Source organism: Apus apus, chromosome 1, assembly GCF_020740795.1.
Source record: "Apus apus isolate bApuApu2 chromosome 1, bApuApu2.pri.cur, whole genome shotgun sequence".
Classification (NCBI taxonomy): domain Eukaryota; kingdom Metazoa; phylum Chordata; class Aves; order Apodiformes; family Apodidae; genus Apus; species Apus apus.
The window spans coordinates 155,900,013-155,921,204 of record NC_067282.1 but is presented as its reverse complement, the minus strand read 5'-3'; the positions used below and the strand labels follow the sequence as shown (position 1 = coordinate 155,921,204).

The window sequence follows — 21,192 nt, the reverse complement described above, 5'->3', positions numbered from 1 at the left end:
AAGCTTCCCATCTCCTGCACCCTTCCCTGTAATGGTTTGATGCTCCACTTCCATAGCCTCAGCTTCACAAAGTGCCGAGACTCCTCAGCTCCCAGTGATGCCACTAAACGAGAGAATTCTTCACGCCACCGTGATTTTTTTTCCCTGATTAACCATGACATGAGAGCAGGCAAGGACACCAGGCACACGCATGTGCGAGAGGGCCAGACCCACACCCAGCAGAGCCCGCTGCAGCCACCCCGCCAGCCTGACAGAGCCCAAGGTGCCCGCCTGGGGAAGCCCTTCCCGGCAGCCCCGCCCTGTTACCGACCGCAGGCACGGCCGAGAGGTAAGAACGCCCGCCCCTTCTGCTTCTCTTGCAGCAGGGACGGAAAGGCGGGACGGGGAAGGCCACCCAAGGCAGGACGACGGCGGGAACCCGCAGCAGACGCCTCCGGGGACCGATCCCAACCTGCCCTGCCCAGCCCGGCCCGGCCCGGCCCGGCCCCGCCCCCTCCCATTCGCGGCCGGCGCCTCTGCTCGCCCGCGCCCAGCAACATCAGCCGCACGTGGCGCAGGACCAATCGGAACGCAGCCGGCGCCCGGCGCTGGCCAATCAGGAGGCGGGAAAAACGCGGGCTGTAGGCGTCGGCGGGGAGGGGAGGGGGGCAACAGGGAGGCGGAAAGAAGGGCAACAAAGAGGCGGGAAGAAGCGGGCTGGTTGTGCGCATGTGCACCGGCGGGAACTACAAGCCCCGGCGTGTCTTGCGCTGAGCGGGGGCGGCAAGGCATGTTGGGAGTTGTAGTCCTCCCGGAGCTGGGCTGGGCCATTTCGTTGGGGGCCGGGCTCCCCCCGCCCGGCCCGTGGGCGGGCGAAACCGGCGGCGCCGCGGGGCCCCCATGGCGGCGGCGACGGAGAGGACGGACGAGCTGGTGCGGGAGTATCTGCTCTTCCGCGGCTTCACCGCCGCCCTGAAGCAGCTGGACGCAGAGATTAAGGCGGACCGAGAGAAGGGTTTCCGGGTGAGCGGCGGCCGCGTCCCCCTGCCTGGCGGGGCGCTGGGGCGCGGGTGCCCCCCGGGCAGGACGCTGTCCCTGGGCAGGCCGCGGGCACCGCACCGCGCCCCCGCCGCTGGGGCTGGGGCTGGGAGCGGGGCGGGCGGCGGCGGGGCTGCTCTCGGAGCCGCCGCGCCTGGGCTGGGCTGGGCTGGGCGGCGGGGCCCGGCCGGCCGCGCAGCGGGACCCCCCGCATCCCGGCGGGCGGGGGGGGTTTCACCGACTGACGTTTCTGCTCCCGCCGAAGCGGCTGCGGCCGCGGTGGGTGGCGGGCTCCGACCCCCACCCGACTTCTCAGCCGGCTGGAGGTCCCGGCCGCAGCTGCCGGGCACGGCCCCTGCACCCGAGCTGTGACACGCCGGAGGGTGCTCAGCTTCGTGCCGGGAGGGAGGGAGGGGACGCGCGTCCGAGAGGGCAGTGACAGGAGGGCATCTCTTTGCCGGGATCTTTGAGCGGTCGTCAGGGTTTTTATCCATCAGCTTTACAGCTCGGGTGGATGTTTTAAGCACCAGCTGCTTTGCCGGGTGCGTGGAAAGGGGCGCAGACTTTGCCAGCCTGGAAAACACAGTTTCAGCCCTTTGTGCGAGCTTTACCTTCCTGTAGCAGCAGTTCTGGGCAGCGAACGTAGTGTTTTGAACAGTCGGGTTTTTCTTTACCTAGCGGTACAACCACTGCCTTTTATCATTCACAGACCATGCTGGTTTTATTTTTAAAACACCCGCACTTTGTTAATGCTTAGAGGTTGGCTAACAGTGGATTTAATAGGGATAATATTGTCCAGATTAAGAAGGTATGGCAGGGCTCACAGACTTCTGTTTCCTTTATTTGTAGGAACCCACAGAAACAGTCTGGTTGATGTCCTGAGACATGAACTGATGAAAGCGGAGCAAACCCCATATTAAATAATTTTTGTCGTTGAATTTTCTGTGGGGTGCCGATTAGTTTTTTCCTGATGCTTGCCTTGGCCATCAGAAATGACTGAACTAAAAGTCTATTCCCATGCCATCATTCCCCTTCATTTGTATTGGAGAAATTATTTTCAAAGAGACATAATGACAAAATAAAAATAGTTGCAAGCTTATATACCTGCCTTGTTAGTGGATTGTGTTATGAAAGACAAAGGTAGTTTAAAGATTGCAGTACGATGGATCTGTCTTCCTCTTTCTCTTGGTTAAATGCAGTTGTTTTCCTTTTTAGTCTAGAAATAGTCCTATTTTCCAGGTGCTGTGCTTGAGTTCTCAACATTTAATCATGTTATTCGTGTTCCTTCATTATCGACTGACTTCTTTGAAAATAAATGGAAAGTTTTGCTTACTTGCAAAAAAACCCCACCAACTTTGTTTACCAAAATGTGATCTTTCTGTCAAAATCTGTTAGGCTGTGTTCTTTCATGTTTCTTTTGTTTTTTTGTTTTTTTTTTTAAATATATTTGAAAGGTGCTGCAGAGTGGAAGAAAGCTGATACAAAAATGCAGAGTGCTTCCTGGATTAGGAAAGCAGCTACCTCAGAAGTGCTGGGCTGTAGTATTGCTTGTGCAGTCAGAGCTTCTCAGCACTGAGTTACAGAAAGTCTCTTGTGCTGGAAGAGCCCTCACGTGACTGCAGCCTTCCCCGTTTTGCCCTCTTTAGGTGGATAAGATAGTGGACCAGCTGCAGCAGTTTGTTCAGAGCTATGACCTGGCTGCCCTGCGGGATTACTGGAGTTATCTGGACCGGCGCCTGTTCAGCCGTTTGGAAGACGTGTACCGGCCAACAGTGAACAAGCTGAAAACCAGCTTGTTCCGATACTACCTTGTCCATACTGTTCAGGTAGTGTTTGATTTGTAGGCTTCTCGTGTGGAAAGATCCTGGTCTCTGCAACCAGAGCAAGGAAATATCTTTGTGAGCCTCTTGGCAGGCTTGGTGGGTAAGGAACAAGCCATTCATGTGTCATGTATCATGAGTGCAGTTAGGAGTTTGATGCAGGCTCACATGACAAGCTTGTAAGCAGGATAGGGAAGCTCAGGCAAGAGAGAAATATGGTTAGCTGGGAGCAAGACATTCACACTGGGACATGAAGGCAGGTCACCCCTCTTCAAAGGCTGTACTGCTATCTTGGTCCTGCTCAGCCTCTGTTGATAACTTGGATACTGGGAGAGATCACGAGGTTCGTAAACGCCTCCTCATGTGGCATTGCCATGAGGATAGAGGAGGACAAAAACAGTGCTCAGAGCAATCTTTCAGAAGTTGATGAAACAAGCAGAAAAAAGCCCCAAGCGCCTATATGTAGGTAAGAGTAGTCAGCTGCTCCCATGCAGAATTGAGCAGACAGCAGTGCAGGGCCTAACTGCAGCTCTGGGGATCAACCAGCAGCATTGCCTGTATTCCACTTCAACCTCTTGGCAGGACTCAGCCAGTCCTTACAAGCACCACAGTTTTTTACAGCATCAAGGGAGCTTGAGGCTCTGGAAGAGAAGAAAAAAAAAAAGAAAAAGTTGGTGGAGTTGAGTTGTAGTTTATAAGAAAGGGATGAAGTGAGTTTCTAGTCTGCACAAGGTGACATGGGAGAGAAAATGAATGAATGGTTTTTGTTTGCTTTGAATAGAACAGAAAATAATGAGCTTAAAACAGAGCAGATACTATCATGCTGAAGCCCCAGGAAAGTCAATGGAATATATTGCACAAGGTGGGCTTTGGTGAACGGAATAGACAAATACCTGCCAGGAAAGAATGTTTCAATTTTTTTACCATTTAGAAGCAATATTTCCTCCTTGATTTCATTCCCTGACTGAAAATCTAAAATGGGACGTTGGTAGAGGAGTCAAAATCTAACACACATTTCTGGAAGTGTGTTTTTTCATGTTTTGTTTTGCTTTGTGCTTGACCTGAGGCATGACTGTCCTATCTGAATAATGTATCATATTTAAACTTTTTTCAGGCTATGTCTGCTGTAGACTTGAGTAATTTGAAGTATGCTTTGGTCCTGGATATGAATGCCCATGTCTAATGTCAGTGTGCAAACTGGACTGGGTTAGCTGGAAATGAGTGTGATTAGTTTGATTTGCCTCAGCCTTTAAATATGACTAGTGATGAGAAAGAAGGTCAAATTAAGTGCATTTGTGAGCTTCTCCTAGTGCATTTGAGATCCTTTGTTCCTAGATTAATTTGTTAACTCTCATCATTTGCTCTGTTTGGTGGTGAAAGTAGTTGTTGGCATGTTCAAAACTTGGAGGAAGTATTTCCAGAACCCATGTGGTGACATGAATGGAAGTGTGAGCCCTGCTCTTCTTGCTGTGTTTCAGGCTGGCCGCAATGACAAGACACAGGAGTTTTTCCTCAAGCAGGCCTCCGAGCTCCAGAACCAGGCGGAGTGGAAGGATTGGTTTGTCCTGCCCTTCCTCCCTGCCCCAGACTCCAACCCCACCTTCGCTACCTACTTCTCACGCCAGTGGGCAGATACATTTATCGTGTCTCTGCACAACTTCCTGAGTGTCTTATTTCAGTGCATGCATATCCTTATTTGCAATTAATAGTTAAATTTCCCTTGCCCTAGTGTTATGCTTACTGTTAATATTGCTGCCAAGAATATAGTATTACAGAACTTGCTGCTTTCAGGTGATTGTTTGGAGCCAAGACTTAATAGGAAGCTGGTGTTTACCAGAGGATGTTGAAATATTGTTCAATTATCTGATGATATGTTATATTCCCTAGGCACAAACAATTGTGGTTGTTGCTAATGCTGTGCTCATCCCTGTGCTAAGTGGCTAAAAATTTTGTGCACATCTTGTTCTGAAACACCTTTCATCTGCTTGGCATAGTACAAAACAGGCATGCAGCCTTGGGCCCTAGTCCATAACTGAACTAGCATCTCCTGTTAGACTCTTCTCTGGGTACATACGTTCACAATATTGGCTAGTGACAGCTCTCTGTAATAGAGCAGTCAACATGGGCAGAAGTAGCAGCTTCTGTCCCACACTACTGAGTTCTGGCTGTCTTTGTTGATGAACAGGTTTGCACTACAGCTGGAATACAGCTCATCTTGAACTGTTTGTTCAGCATGCGCTAATGCAATAACAATCTGCCTTGTCCTCCCTCCACTTCTGACATAAATAAAAAGGAAGAATCTAAAACTCCTTGCAAAGCCTGTATCAAATAGTTTGTGCAACAGCAAAGTATGAAGGCAGTACAAAGTTGGCTTAGGTAACTAAGCTGTTACTAGACCTCTGGCCTTGCACTTATTTCTTGCTAGTAGCATGAACTGAGAAGCTTTGCTGTCTTACAAGCAAATGGCCAGTATAAAGTGCTGGCTTTTAGAATAAAGGCAGGTGCACATAGGTTCTTCCCTTGCTTTTCTTTAACATTCCTTACCAGTTCCAGTAATTTTGAACTTTGAAGCTGAATGTCTCAGGAGCAGTCTCATACAAGAAGAAAATGAATCGTTGCGGCATAAGGTCAGAACTGACGTCACTCTTTAGGTGCTGACTGTATGAGGCTGTGAGTTTTGTAGAATTGGTTCCATCCATTCAAAAAAGTTGTAACTGTTCAGTTCAGTGCCGTTACTCCAAGGCAGATTCTGTGTAAGTCCTTTGTTTCTTTTGTTTATCTTTTAGCTGTCTCCAGCAAACCTAGGGTTATAATTGTATGGTCAAATGTCTGTTTAGTGTATTGGTGTCTGGGGGTTGGTCTTTTCTCTTGTGTAACTGGTGATAGGATGAGAGGAAATGGCCTCAAGTTGTGCCAGGGGAGGTTCAGATTGGATATTAGGAAAAATTTCTTTACTGAAAGAGTGGTCAGGCATTGGAACAGGCTGCCCAGGGAAGTGGTGGAGTCACCATCCCTGGAGGTGTTAAAAACCCCGTGTTTATGATTCTATGATTTGGACAGATGGCTGGGGGCTGTCCTTTCCTGCTACACTGCAAAGTCAAGACAAGCTGAAACTAGTGGCAGGTTAAGTGTGTATATGGCTGACTTTGCATGGAAACTTAAGAATACTTTTCAGTCACTTCCAGATTGTAGCTGATGGAGCAATAGAAACAGGCAATGACTTCTGGCAAAGCATCAGAAACCTTTGCTTTTGAAATGGCCACTTTGCCGTGGTTCAAGTGCACTTAAAGCAGTTGGGATCAACTAATGGAAATGTTGTAAATGTGTTTCCCAGCTCTAGACCTTACAGTAAACCGTAAGAAGGACTGACGCGTTCAGACAAAGTAACGCCCAGCTCCTTTGACAGCATCAGCAGCAGATGCTTAGAGAGAGGGGATAAGAATATATAACACAGGTTAGTCCTTTCCCAGTGTAATTTCCTATTAGGTAGTTTTGGGAAATCTACAGTTTAAAAACTTCATAAGCTACAGACTGTGTGTGGATAATCACATACAAGTGGGAAGCCCTATTCACATAAGCAGGACTTTAGTTTCACTTCCTAAACATATCCAATGAAAACTCTTTCTGGATGAATACTTCAGTAAAAGTAAATTTTGTATTTAACCTTTTATGTTACAAACCATTATGCTGTATGTTGTGCTTCATATTTCAACTGTTTTGGTAGCTGATCAACAATGTTCATTTGTGGTAAAAATGTTGAAGTAAAATAATTGATTTCAAAAAGGAGGCTTTTTTTTTTTTTTTTCCCCAAAAGAAAATGGAAATCTGTCAGTGTGGACTGTATGGAATCAGGAGATCAGGAAAACTTTGACAGGAGGGTTCTGCAAAGATTGTCAGTGAATAGGGACAGCAGGTTAAGGGATGGTTTTTGATTTCCCCCACTTTTGTATGCTATACTTCTAGTCAAATTAAAGCTGTTTCTTGTTTGTGGTATGTTGATTGATACCACTTACAGTCTGGGTCAGTGTTCTCTGACAAACAGGGAGAGGTAAAACTAGACTTTCCTTTTTGGAGAAGTGCTCTGGTCGGAAAAGGAAGCAACTACCTATAGAATACAGGTTTAAATAAAAAATAGTATGAGTAAATATTGAATTGATGCTACTTGAAATTAAGCAATGGTTGTGATTTCACTATTGAAACAATGCAAATTCATGAATAGCAAGCTGGTTTTCTAAAGCTCCTTTTTCTTCTTGTAATTTCTTTCATTAAATACTATGGCAAAAGGAAAAAGAAGATTCATATCTGAAAAACAAATGTACAGAAACAGGAAAGCCTGAGGAACATTTCATGTGAACAAGAGTCACAGGCATAAACCACATCCGTCACAGAAAGCTGCATCCTGAGGTTCCTCTCTGCTAAGGGTGAAAAAAGAAAAATGCCTCTTTCTCCATCATGTGGAGATAAATGTCATTGTCATGTGTGGGAGGGAGCTGGGCAGGGTATGGAGCTGGATTTCGGGATGACCTGATGGCGTTGACCTCCGTGCACCCTGCCAGCTCACCAAATCCTTGGCTGTGGGAAGAAGATTACCTTCTAGGCTCAGTGCCCATACTGCCAGTCACTTGCATTGCCTTGGCCTTGAACTGCCTACATGGAGTAGCTGGTAGCTCTGCCCTGGCTGGCTCTTTCCCAGCACCATTAATGTCCCCACAGCAACAGCCCAAGGAGAGGAGCGAAGGATTTTAAGTAGGCTCCATTTTCATCTGTGTAAAGTACTGGTTGTTTTGACTACTTGGAATAATGCGGTGCTGAGCCGGTCAGAGCGACTTTCTTCCCTCCCCACCCTTCCTAGGGCTGTTGAAATAAAATGAGTAAACAACTTCAGCAAATGGGAAGGAGGTGAATCTTGGTGACCATCTATTTACTTGGCTCTCTTCTCTCCCTGTAGCTCTTTGCTTTGCAGGCTGAATCCTCCCGCATGAAGAAAGAGGAACTGGAGGTGGAACAAGCAGTTGTGCATCACAAATTACCTGCATATGTGGCCAACATGGATCGACTAGGGGACTCTGAGCTGTGAGTGCCAGCAGGGGAGGAGCTGGGGACAGGCTCTGCTGCTTTTATGTCAGGGAGACACCCAGATGGTCATTTGCTTGTTCCCTGCCATGGGAATCAATGCAGGATGACATTAGGCAGAAATTCTGGTGGTCGAAGTGGCTTTAATGGGGGAATTCATGACAGCCATTTCTCCTGCCATTTGGTAGAGAGATTCTTGCCAATCAGTGAGAGCCCAAGCACACATGGAATCGATTCTGCTCTGCTCTCAGCTTTACATCAAGGTGCTCTGGGCAGCTGGGGCACTGGTAGCAGTGCAGTACCCTGCAGTATTGCTCAAATGAAGTGGGTTGTCTCTTGACTTCCATTTACTTTAGAGCCTGCAGTGCAGTAGGTGAGTGCCCTGTGTTGTTCTGTAGACGCAGTTGGTGTATGATCCAAAGGGATCATTGTTTCACAGACATGCTTTCTTTTTCAGTCAAAGGAAGAGGAGTTTCTCTTCTGCCAGACTGAGTTACGCACAGAATTCCTCAAACTTGATGCAGTTAAAGTGTGTTTTATGGCTACATCTATTGTATTCCTATCTGTGGAAACAGGGCAACATATGCAGCTTGTTTAATTGTTATTTAACCTATTTTTCCCCCAGTACACAGTCATGCAAAGCAAGTCTGTGTGTTTGAATTCATTGCATTACTGAGATATTTTTTTTTTCTTGCTTTAAAAGGATATGAAAGCAAACGTAGCTTAGCCACAAAGTATTAATAACACTGCTGGGGCTTTGACTTTCTCTTGTGATTCTTTCACAACTGTTCAGACAGGAGGAGGGTTGATCAGATTATCCTGCTGACAATGAGAAATAGAAGTTGTAGCAGAGATCACACACAGTCTTTGTTTTAGTTCATCAGACACTGAAGATATTGAGGGCCTGTTCTTTAAAATTGCTGATCATGACATGCTGAATATCTAATATTTTTCAGTGAAAGACTGGATGCTGAATGCCTCTTGAAGTAGGTCTGGTTTATGCCTTGAATTTGGGATCTGGAACAGGTTCTTTGGAAATCTGTATTCCCCTGCCATTTCCTTAGGGTCTTTCTGAACTAACCAGATGGCATGGAAGTAGTTTGAGGTGGCCCCACAGGGGATTCAACAACAGTTGAGCTCACTGTTTCAGTGGCATCTCTGAGAAGTAAGCTTTGGTTACAGTAATTATAATTATGTGCTCCAGGCACTAACAGGATGCTTTAAAACTTTATTTTTTTTTTTAAATGCATAGTGCATTATCAGCTTGGAGAGAAACATCTGTCCTCTGGTGGTTCAAAAAGCTGACACTTTGCTTGTTGGACGATCTTTGATCAGGTTGTCTGGCTACACTTTCATATTCTGGGGTTTTTTTGTTTGCTTTTTTTAAATTAGTGATATGACTTGCAGCCAGAGGACTACTGCGCATTCTCTTCAGTCCCGGGGAGGCTTTCTGTCCTCTTTTCTCTCTCAAAGTAAAAAAGGCCCTTCCAGACCAGCCCATCCAAGTGGGGCTTCTCCAACACAGACTGGCACTGTGCTTCTAGGGAAGAAAGAATCAACTAATCACCAGGTAATTCACAGCCGTGTTTGTTGAAGTGTGCTCAACATCCAAGGAGTTAACTTGCAGCACAGCACTGCTCCAAGCTTTTGCTTCCACCTGAAAAAATTGAATGCTTTTTTCCCCCTTGCAAGTGTGTGCAGCACAAGAACAGCTGCTGTTGTCTGGGGGCTTGTGGAGCCCTTGAAGGTGCTTTGTTTCTCTGCCTCCTCTCTTGCTTTTTGTCCTGCAGCTTAGCACAAGTGTAACTTTGCCAAATCATACCTCTGCCTTCCAGAGTGCCAAAGGAAAAGAAGGAACAGTGACCTGTAAGGATGGGAAGAGCCACTTCAGTGGGTTAGTAGCAGGCGAGTCAAGTTCCCTGCAGCAGCGGCAGAAGCGGTTGCAAGAGCATGGGAAGGAAAGAAAGGAACTGCTGTCAAAAGGGACCTTCCAGGTACCGGGCAACACTGCAAGGCTGGGAAGCAGAGGGCTTCTATTTCCATAGTTTGTTATGCTACATGGTAAAACAAGTGCAAGCGTTCCCATTCAACTCCTGAATTGCTTCTTAGATCTAACTAGTATCAAAGGTTAATCTCTGTAGTTAATCAACTCCTTCCACTGTCTGTTTATTTCTATGTCCCTGGAAGGGAATCAGTATTGACAATGGAAATGGAAGAAGAGTTGTCTTTTGCCATGATCTTTTCCACAGCCTGGTCCTGTGGAGGGTATGTTTCATCCACCTTCAAGGCTATGTTCAAATCCTTGTTTTAATCCCTGTTCCTTACTGAAATGGTATTGGCTCACCCATCCTGCCCAAGAGAGTTCTCTCCTGTGGGTCCTCATGCTGGTTTGTGCAGGCTCTGTGTGAAAACAGATAAAAATTGATAGAAAGTTTTCCTGGATAGGAGTGGAAATACCCTTAATAGCAACCTGTGTTTTATGGAATTATTTGCACTGTAAGTTGCAGTTTTGCCTGGGGATGTGCCCTGTTTTTCAATCTAATGAAATAATAAAACTGTGTCCTGGATTTTGACCACTAAAGGTCAGTGAACTACTTCTGTTCACCTGTGTATTATCTGGCTTTCAGCAGCCATGTGGTCAAAGGATACAGAGCACAGGAAGAACAATGGCAGCATCTCAGCTATATTTCTTTTGGCTGTATGAGACACTTTGCCCTGGGGGAGAGACGGTCCTGAGGAGTTGTTGCCAATCAGCCCCTCTGTGTGGCTGTTCTCTCTAGGGGAGAGCACTGCTTTAGAGGGGAGATGTTACTCCACCACTGAGCATTCAAGGCTATGAGAGAACTTTTTCCTTCATGGCTCATCTAAAACTTTTTAATTGAATGTTGGTCAGAAAACTGCAAAGCGTTTCCCATTAAGTATCCTTTCACTTTCCTTTTTCTGTGATGTTCCAGTTTAATGCAGTGTTTTCATGTAGAAGTTGCTTCTGGTGCTCTAGGGGAAGCTGTTGCTATTTAGCTTTCTGTTGTTCTCAAGACATGTGAGCAGAATGGAAGCTGAAGGGCAGCACTTGCTTATTTCACATGAGTGTCATTCAATGGTTGTTATCTCCCCACTTAAACTAACACAGAGAGAGGCATTATTGGATTTATTTCCCAATCTTTTCCAGTTTTGTGATTTCAGCCAATTTGATCATGTAGTGTTTGACCTATTGCTCAAGATGTGAAGCTACTATAAATAAGGCAAGGATGCGTTAGGGAACAGGGATTCAAAACCATCAATATCAATACTGTTTTGGGACATTTCATCTTCAGAGAACAACTTAGCAAAGAAATGCTTGCAGATGTTTTACTGGTTTATGTGCTTTTGCGTGTGTGTGGAGACTTTGGTAGCAGAGGAGGGGCCGCATGGGTGGCGCTTATGAGAAGCTGCTGGAAGCTCCCCTTTTTCCAAAGCTGGACCCACCTCTGACCGAGGCTGAGCCCATCAGTGACTCTGTGACTGACATATTTAAGAAGAGGAAAATGTACTAAAAGACGTGCAGGGGAGAGGAGAAGAGGGGAAGGTGAGAGCAATACCTGAGCAGAGATACCAAGGTCAATGAGGAAGGAGGGAAGACCCTGCAGCCTGTGGTGATAAGACAAGCTGTCCCCTGCAGCCCATGAAGGACCGCGGTGGAGCAGATGTGGACCTACAGACATGGAAGACCCCATGCCAGGGGAGGTGACTGTTCCTGAAGCAGGCCATGACTGCGGGAAGTCCATGCTGGAGCAGTCTGTTCCAGTCCCCTGTTCCTGAGGGACTGCATTTCCTGGGAGGGACTCATGTCAGGTGTTTGTGGAGGACTCTCTCCTGTGGGATGGACCCCATGTTGGAGTAGGGGAAGAGTGTGAGGAGTCCTTCCCCTGAGGAGGAAGGAGTGGCAGAGACAATATGTGACAAACTCACTGTAATCCCCATTCCCTGAGCCCCATAGCCACTTGGGAGGAGGGAGGAGGTAGAAAAATCAGGAGCAAAGTAATTTGGGCCTGGGAAAAAGGGAGGGGTGTAGGGGAAGGTGTTTTTAAGATCTGGTTTTGTTTCTCATTGTCCTGCTCTGATTTGGTTGGTGACAAATTAAATTGATTTTTTTTCCCCAAATCGAGTCTGTTTTGCCCATGACCATAATTGGTGAGTGAGCCCTCCCTGTCCTTCTCTCAACCCACAAGTTTTTCATTATGTTTTCTCACCATCCCACAGTGTGAGGAGGAGTGTGCGAGTGGCTGCGTGGTTCTTTGTTGCTTGCAACCACAACAGCGCAACAGTGCTGTATCTGCTTCTTGTTCCTAAAACTCCATTTGTTCTGTCTGCCCAGTCAAATTGAGTATTAAACTTTTGGACTCATGTTGACTCCTGTTGTCATCTGTCAGTTGATTGCAGTAGTCCCCGTGCACACAGACTAGATCTCTGGCAGATGAAGATAATCTATCCACTGGGGCTCATCGCTCACCAAGAGTTTTTTGTGCAGCTTTACTGAACTGCTTATTGTGCAGACTTTAACTACATTGCAGAATGCAAGAATTCCTTGAAATACGTTGATTTTCTTGTGAATTTGTGCTTGTGATAATGTTTATCAAATAGAATGCTTATCAAAATGGGCCTCAGATAACAGCTAAGGTATACCAAACTGATGTTGTGGTTCCTTTAATTCTTACAGGAAAGTATGGCTGAGCACATGGAGGGGGCTATAATGGACTGTACAACCAAGGAGGCCATATTTGATGGTGCTTTTGTGTGTGCACTGTCCTTATGCTTAGAAAGGTCCCCGGCAGAAGGGGTGTTGAGCTGAAAATGCCTTTGTTTCAGTGCAGTTTCTTGTTTCTTTGTTGTTGTTTCTGTTTGTGGTTTGTTGTTTTTTTCTGTTTGTTTGTTTGTTTTTTTTCTCTCCCAGCAGGCTGGTGTAGCTGAAGAGCTTGATCTGGAGCTGCTGCTTCCTTGTATTTCACACAGGATTTCTTCCTTCAGGGCCAAAGTGCTGAGAAGAAAACAGATATTATCACAGCTGAGACAGAGCCATGCTCAGAGCTGCATGCTGAGCAAACAGAAACTTCAACCAAAATGCCTGCCAGCAGTGCAGAGGCTGTAGAGGTCCGGCAGGAGCAGCCTTTCATTGTCCTGAGCCAGGAGGAGTATGGGGAGCACCATTCTTCCATTATGTACTGCAGGTAATGCACTGGTAGAAAAGGGCTTTCTCATGGAAGCCTCTGTAGAGGATCATCTGTGTCTGGCCTCTTTCTACCAGCCTCTGTTCTGTCCAGCACATTGTGCATGTACTCTCAGTTGTAGAGCAGTCGAGTTGTGACTGAAAATAACGTGTAGCTTGTGCAGTGAAAATGGACACAGATTTTTGTGATTGGGAGATGCCATCCAGGAAGAAACTCCTTGGGAAAGCAGGATAATATTTCCCAAGGACATTGTGCTTTGCATGTAGAGCTTGGTGCTCTTCTTTGTGCTACTTATTGAGGACTGAACAGGAAGTGGTGCAAGGAAGTTCTGATTCCTGCAGAAGGCACTGGTGTATAGCCAGGATAGAAAGGTTTACTGAGGAGTCTACTTGTATCTGAGAACTTCAGGGAGAAAGACATTGAATTGGTTTCCTTCTGCCCATAGGGTTGATTGTTCTGGACGGAGGGTGGCCAGCCTGGATGTGGATGGCGTCATCAAAGTCTGGTCTTTTAACCCCATAATGCAAACTAAAGCTTCATCCATTTCCAAATCTCCTTTGCTGTCTCTCGAATGGGCGACCAAGCGTGATCGGCTGGTGAGTAGCCTGCGTGTGGAGGCTGGAGAGTCACAGCAGGTGATTTGGGGCGGTCTTGAGACGTGTTGCACATTAACTTCTAGACAGCTGTGTTGTGGATATGCTCAGGGCAACAGTTACTTCCCACTTTTGTGAGACATGGGGAACTGAAGTCTGTAGGGTCTAAGAAAAACTATAGAGTGGGGAGTGTGCTCTGTATATTGAGCAAGGAATTCACCCCGCGTTGCTCTGAAACAAAAGTTCCCAAGCTGCAGTGCAGGTACAGCTTCAAGATAGAAGTAGTTCCTTCAAGAGAGGTGCCTCTTCTCCATGCAGAACAGGCAGTCACTTGTAAAGGCAGGCAAAGGCAACCTGGTACAACAGCCCATTGGAAGCCTGCACCAGGGAGCTGAGGAACTTTACACACACCCTGAGCCAGAAGCAAAGATGAGAGCAGGGCTGAGGAGCAGGGGTGTGGCATTGGCATTCTGCTTGTGCAGGTGTGAAAAGGGCTTTCTAGCCGGCTTTATACTGGTGCCTTATGGGTTGGGGGTCGTTGTGTGCATAAGGAGTTTGGGGCTTGTTTTAACTATCGTGACAGTTTAAATGTTTCCTATAGCACTTTGTCTCTAGTTCTGTTTCTAAAGAGGAGCCTTAAATTGTTTATGTTCTGAGTCCTAGAACTGTTGCTAGTGCTTCACGCTCTCTCTTGGCAAAGAGACAGGGCTGTGTGAGAAGGCAGGCCTGCAACTGAGGGAATATTGTTCACATTCTGGCACTGGCAACGTGTCACTGCTAACCCCAAAATGCTACTTGTAAAAAGCTGGTCCTACAGCTTGTTTCTTTCTTTACTTTTGCTCTTAGAAAGGAAGTTGTCCATGCAGTTGTTCTGATGTTTCTTCTGCTTTATGGAGTTTATTTCCTGCTTGCTGATAGAAAGGTTCTTCTTTCTGAAATACATGGGGATTCAGCAGGAAATCAGGGTCTGAAGTGAGAAGGATCTGGTTTGCTTAATTTTCTTTGATAATGCATCCCTCTGTGGTTTTGCTTCAGATTTAAATTGTAGCAACACTGATAAAGCATAGTTGAGCCCTTCTGGTGGTTTTAATTCTCCCCTGGATGAAAGGAGGTGGATTCTACTTGGTTTTCTCTTTGTTAATTCTGTGTTAGTCTTTCCTTCCTCCCCTAGATATTAAGACTCTGCATATGTTTTGCATCCTATAAATGTTGAGCCACACTCTAGATAGTGGCTTTTACTCCACTTTGGTGTCTATCAGATCTTTTTCTCACTAGAAAGCAGTGCTTTTGCTCTGACTTCTGTGGCTCTGGTGTAGTCCTACTCAGTGTGATGCACAGAAAGACAAGATGTGCCCTAATGGAGCGAGGTTTAATCTAAATGCATAAGTAGGAAAAAATTTACTCTGTGGTATTGGTGGTAGTTGGACAGCATCATTGTACTTGCTCACACTCCTTCCATCTCTTTGCTGGTTTCAAGCTACTGCTTGGCAGTGGGGTTGGGACGGTTCGTCTTTATGACACAGAAGCGAAGAAGAATCTCTGTGAAATCAGCATTGATGAAGACATGCCCAGGTAACTCTGGAATACTGATTTTTATATATCTATGTAAATGCTATTGGTTTTGACTGAAAAGGTGAGTGATGTCTCAATGTTCCTGCTGCTTTCCTGCAACTGCAGGACTACTCAGGCTTCATCCAGAGGACAGCTCATGTCTGAGCAGCATCAAATTGCTCAGTTAAATGGGAGAAACTTGGAATATGTTTAAGCACATGAATCTTGCCCTCCTTTACTGTGCACCTTGTCTTGCAGGGTCTTAGTGGGAGAGCTTGTAGCTGAGTGTTGTGCTTGAGGCAGCTGCTGGAGGGAGGCAATTCAAGACTGTTTGCTGTGTTTCAGGATCCTCTCACTTGCCTGCAGCCCAAGTGGAGCTTCCTTTGTCTGTTCTGCGGCAGCCCAGAGTCCCATCTCCCACATGGAGTTTTCAGCAGTCAGCTCTGGGGGCAAAAGCATGAACCAAGTTCCTGGGAAGCTGCTCCTGTGGGACACTAAAACGATGAAGCAGCAGGTACTTGCTGGATTTCTTTCTCAGTCTGCTTGCTGAGAGTGAGTGTCTTCTGTTTCAATGTTTAGGAGCCTTCTTTGTAAATTATGCTGACTTTCTTTTCAATACCCTTCTCCCCCCTTCTTCCTTCCCCTCAGTCATGTGCAGGATAAAAATGAATAGTCTAAGCTGCTGGGTTTGGGTGGGTTTTTTCGGTTTTGTTGATTTTTCTGAGGGATTCTTCAAAATAGTCCATGTCTTTGCTTCTATCTTGCCTGCACAGTTTGTGAATGGAAACATCCCAAGTGGATTGAATTATGCTTTTCTCAGGCTTTCTGCAGTTGACCTATATTGAAGGGTTTTCTTTGCTGCTGTCTCCTCTGCGCTCCCTGTTTTTAAATGAAGTGCTGCTTTAACAGGTTTCATCTGATGTTATCCTCTCCATTGTTTTGATTTGGATGGGTCAGGTTCTGGGAGGGAATCCTCGTTCCATCCCTTGCCTTTGCCCTTGAGAAATGCTGTCCGTGATATGTAGGAGAAAGCAGCTTACTTAAGCTAATGCCTGCCAGAAGCTGGATTTGCAACCTTGAGGCCATGGCCAAGAAAGCTGTGGCTTGGCTGAGGTGAATTTTAGGTTTAGTGTCACAGTAAAATGCAGCTGCCAACTTTGAAGTCTGTAGTCATGAGAGCAGTTGGGCTCTAAGCTGGAGGAGTTCTTGCTACTAGGTGCTGTCTTTCTTCCCTCCCCTGGAGATCAGCTCCTCATCGCCATTTCTTGGCATTAATGCAGAATTTCCCTTCCAGCTGCAGTTCTCCCTGGAGCCTGAACCCATTGCTATTAACTGCACAGCTTTCAACCACAATGGCAACCTGCTGGTCACCGGGGCTGCAGATGGGATTGTCCGTCTCTTTGGTACGTTGATATTGGGCAGTGAGGTGACCCCTTGGTGTCCTCAGCTGGCTGTCCCTGGCACCTTTCTTCTGCCACTGGGGAGGCAGCTGTGGGATGTGCCTGAACACCAAGGTGGAAGCTCTCAGGAGTGAATTGACATAAACTTTTATCTGGGGGTCGCTGGCTAGAGACCCTGGTAGTGCTGCTGGTTGTGTTGTTTTGCTGAGGAACAGAGATAACTTGCATGGCTGTGCCACTGCCAGAGGCAGAGTCTTGAGGAAAGGAATTAATGTGTGACCTTCCACTTGTAGGCAAGGGCTTCACATCAGCCCTTCTTCCCTGAGCAATTTCTGTTTCTTGGGTTTTGTCCTCTTCAGCCTGTCTTTGTGATGAAGGCAATTTGGGCCTCCCTCTTTGAATGAGGGATGTGATTCTGGCCCAGGTGCCTAACTGGAGGCTGCAGACCCAGGTCTGTGGGAGGACAGAGCTGGAAGCAATTGTGAGGGTGGACAGGATAGCAAGGGGAGGAGAAGAAGAAAGGTGGCGGTGGGGCTTGGGTGCAGAATGCCTGTATTTGGCAGTGAGCATGTGAGCAGCCCTGCAAAGCTGGAGGAAGAGTTGCTTAGTTAGAGACCATGATTTTTGTGGTCAGTGTAAAAGCCACATGCTGGAGAATAAGCACAACAGGGTGTTGGGATTGGATTGGGTTCCCCCAGGCTGGTTTGGAGGGCTGGAACAGAGACCTTATGAATGTAAAGGGCTTCTCTTTCTTAATCCCAGCTCTTAATGAGTATGAGGAGTGTTCAGTATTGGTTCTTTCCTCAGATATGCAGCAGCATGAGTGTGCCATGAGCTGGAAGGCACATGATGGGGAAGTCTACTCTGTTGAGTTCAGCTATGATGAGAACACAGTCTACAGCATAGGCGAGGATGGCAAGGTAGGCTCTGGGTGACCTTCTACTGGTCAGCTGACAGCATGATCCCTTCTGGAGTCTTCTCTATATGCTGGGGACAGCAGTAAAATGCCATCAGAATCTGGAAGATCTGTGGGCTGCTAACTGTAATCTTAGGTGTGCAACACCTCCCTGCTGGATGCAGTCTCTGCAGAGAGAGTGGCTGGAAACTGTATTAACAGCTGGAGCTGTCTTGGACCTCATCTGCAAATCCTACTGTTGGTGACATCCAGTTCTTGGGAATCCATGTTAAGATCGCCTTTCTGTGGCCCTGAGATGATCACACTTGAGATCTGAGAGTCACCAGGGCGCAGATCCTTGATAACTTCACATAAATTGCCCTGTCAGCAGCTCCCTGTTGCTGACAATAAAGGCTTCAATTTCTGCAGTTCCAGTCTTCAGCAGTAGAGGTGTGGCTCCTTGGCTGATGAGAGCTGAGTGCATTCCCACCAGGATCCTGTATGCGATGTGGAAGGACACATGCAGCAGTGCTTATGGAAGGTAGAATCATAGAATCATAGAAGTATTCAAGTTGGAAAACACCCTTGGGATCACTGAGTCCAACCATCACCCGTATTCTACAGAGTTCTCCCCTAGACCATATCCACCAACACCACATCCAGGGATGGTGACTCAACCACCTCCCTGGGCAGCCTATTCCAGTGTCTAACCACTCTCTCTGTGAAGAAATTTTTCCTAATGTCCAATCTAAACCTACCCTGTAGGGCATATGTTTGCCTGGATAGTAGGTACTCTTTAACAGCTTTTGCAGCCTGTGTTTTATAAATATAGCCACTTAGAAGATGGCATTTTGAGAGCTGTATCTGTTTGTGAGGAGTAGCCACTCCACTTAAAAATGGTGAGTAGCCCCTCTACTTTCATCCCAGTCAATTTAACTGTGGGCTTTGTAATCTCCTTTTGTCATTCTAGTTTATTCAGTGGAATATTCACAAAAGTGGTTTGAAGGTGTCAGAATATCATCTTCCCAGTGAAGCTACCGGTCCTTTTGTTCTGTCTGGGTACAGTGGCTACAAGCAAGTCCAGTTCCCACGAGGAAGGCTTTTTGCTTTTGACTCTGAGGGCAACTATATGTTGACATGTTCTTCTACTGGGGGAGTAATTTTTAAGGTAAGTCTGAGAAGCGATGGGGGGTGCTCTTACACATCCATACAAGCTCTTGTTACAAGGCTGTAACAGCAGCCACTGGAAGTTCTCAACGAGCACCTGCCCATCCCTGCTCTGTGAAATATGCAACTCCATTTCACAGAGTGAGCATTTTAGCAGTGTGTGGTGTTCAGCAGGTGTTTGAACCCTCTGTGACCATTTGGCCCTTTGTATGTTGCTAGAGTATGTGTGCTCCTTATTCTTAAAGCTTAGCTGCAGCAGTTTTCCTCAATATGAAAATGCCTAGGGGAAAGTTTTATTTCATTTTTTAAAATATATTTATACATGTCAGTTCAATGGAAAATGTGGGATTGTTGAATGATGCTCATCTTCAATCTGCTGTTTGTTTGCTGATGCTATGTTAGTCTTAGCCTGATTATCTCCTCTTACTGTGTACTAAAATTAAATTAAGAGTTTGGTTCCAGGTTCCAAGTACCCAAATTTCTGTGCTGCAGTAACAAGTGGTTACTGATCATATGCCCCTTGCCTGCCTTCTCTTGAGTAAATACCCATCAGTACAGACCATTGCAAGGCAGATGAGATAGAATTTTTACTTTGCATCTAGGGCATTCAGAGCACCTGCACTAACATGAGCTATAGCTTAGGCTTATGTGTTCCTCATCAGTGAGTGCTCTGAACCTGCCTTGTTCAATTACTGCTGATGTCAGTAGCTGAGCTGCTTGAGAACATGTGCTTCTGTTCTGAGACTGGTAATTTCCTTCCTCATCTGTGCTACATGTATCTCAACATCTCTCTGTTTCTCTGCTGATAGGGATATGGAGTCTGTGGGTTTCGCTCCTTTTGTGGGTGCACTGCCCCCACTGCAGAGACTTGCCTGCTTAAAATTGTATGCTTTCCTCCTTTTAGTTGAATGGTGAGGAAAAGGTTTTGGAGAGCTGCCTTTCCCTGGGAGGACACCGAGCTCCCGTTGTCACAGTGGATTGGAGCACGGCCATGGACTGCGGGACCTGCCTCACTGCCTCCATGGATGGGAAGATTAAATTAACAACCTTGCTGGCTCAAAAGTCTTAACCTGGACAGTGCTGAAGAGAGAGAGCAACAGACTTGACAAAACCAGTGTTAACTCCACAGGAACAAACTGCATGGGAGAGGAGACAAACCACAGTCCCTCTTCTCATTGTAGCTTTTGCCTCTTGACAAGTGTTAAATACAGTTGCCAAACCTCTGTGCAATAGAATGCCAGTATGGGACTGGATCAGTGGCAGCACTCAAAAATGTCCTCACTGACCCATTGTGGCAGGTGGGCTCCCTCTCTTAGGGAGTCTTGGGTAGCACATGGCTAGGAGGCTGCTGGGGTCATATCAGGGCTTCTGCAGAAGAAGGTGAGGCTGGAGGAGGCATGCATGAGGCAGCACAGGGCATGGTGATAAGAGGGTTCAAACTGGAAAGGCGGGTGTGAAACCAGAGTATTCTTTCAGGATAGCATTTGTTGTTGTGCTTTTGTTTGTTGTTTTTTTTTTTTTTTCCATAAAAAGAAAATATTCCCTTGCACTTGATTTCTGTGCTCTATTCAGCTGTTACTGCAAAACATGGAGAGTGGCTGGGGCAGTGGGGTGCCGAGAAAATCTCCTGCAGGGAGAAAAAGTCTTGTATATTCACCAGGTGCTTCCAACACTGACACCTGTATGCTGGGGAGAACCAGTGCAAGACATCTAGGAACCGAAAGAATTGTGTTAATTTGGATGAACTGTATTCTCTTGCAATGTCTGCTACCAACTAGAGGAGAGACCCTGATTCAGACTTTTAGAAGTGCTTGTATTTGGCTTCAGAAGCTACAGAAGTTCTAGCCAGGTACCTGATGGTGGACAGAAGGGAGGGCCAGAGCCAGCCTGGTCCTGTGTTGTCTGTCTGAAGCTGTCTCTCCCCCTTTAGTCCCCCAGCCATAAGGACAAGTGCTGTGCTCAGGTATCGCATGTTCTTTGAATGAGCTGCTAAGCAGCCAGATTTTATCTGCTTACATGTTGCCACAGAATTTAGTGCTGCTTATGTCCTTGGCCTTTACTGGGAGCTTACAGTACTTGGCAGAACTCTCATTCTCAGTTAGGGGAAGAAGAGGTCTAGTTTACAGTTTGAAGATAACTCTGGTATCCTTCAAAGGCCGTAAGTCCCATTAAGTTTCAAAATGCCCCAAATCCCAATACTAAACCCAAAGTTTTAGAGCCTGGACATGCATTAATATTCACTAATGTGAGGGGTGGTCACCCAGAAGAGAGGTGGAACATTGTTTCTGCCTGTTGTTGCCAAGTGTGCTTTGGCATATTTGTCAAAGTTGTGATGCCAAGCTAGCTATCTCCTTGCATTTGAAGAGGTGGCAACTGGGCCAGGTGGACTTCCCATCAGGTGGTGCCTGTTTCCACACGTTCCTTCCCTGTTGAACCTCTGCATGCAGAGAAAGTTGGGGTTGTTTAGCCTGC

General features: G+C 46.5%; 1 protein-coding gene across 4 annotated transcripts; it reads left to right on the top strand.

Annotated features, from left to right (window-relative positions):
• The first annotated feature begins 823 nt into the window (after positions 1-823).
• Positions 824-20,274, top strand: WDR91 (WD repeat domain 91). 4 transcript variants are annotated; one of them, XM_051624506.1, is made up of 15 exons: positions 824-1,002; positions 2,664-2,843; positions 4,316-4,523; positions 5,382-5,464; positions 7,786-7,910; positions 9,303-9,480; positions 9,746-9,904; positions 12,915-13,114; positions 13,560-13,710; positions 15,185-15,279; positions 15,604-15,772; positions 16,553-16,661; positions 17,466-17,578; positions 18,524-18,721; positions 19,625-20,274. In XM_051624506.1, exons 1-15 carry the CDS (start codon positions 880-882, stop codon positions 19,787-19,789), a joined length of 2,256 nt encoding a protein of 751 aa, XP_051480466.1. In that variant the 5' UTR covers positions 824-879; the 3' UTR covers positions 19,790-20,274. The 4 variants fall into 4 exon arrangements, with proteins under 4 accessions (XP_051480466.1, XP_051480457.1, XP_051480475.1 ...); XM_051624497.1 differs by having other exon boundaries at positions 12,900-13,114; XM_051624515.1 differs by lacking the exon at positions 2,664-2,843 and having other exon boundaries at positions 847-1,002; positions 12,900-13,114.
• Positions 20,275-21,192: the final 918 nt, after the last annotated feature.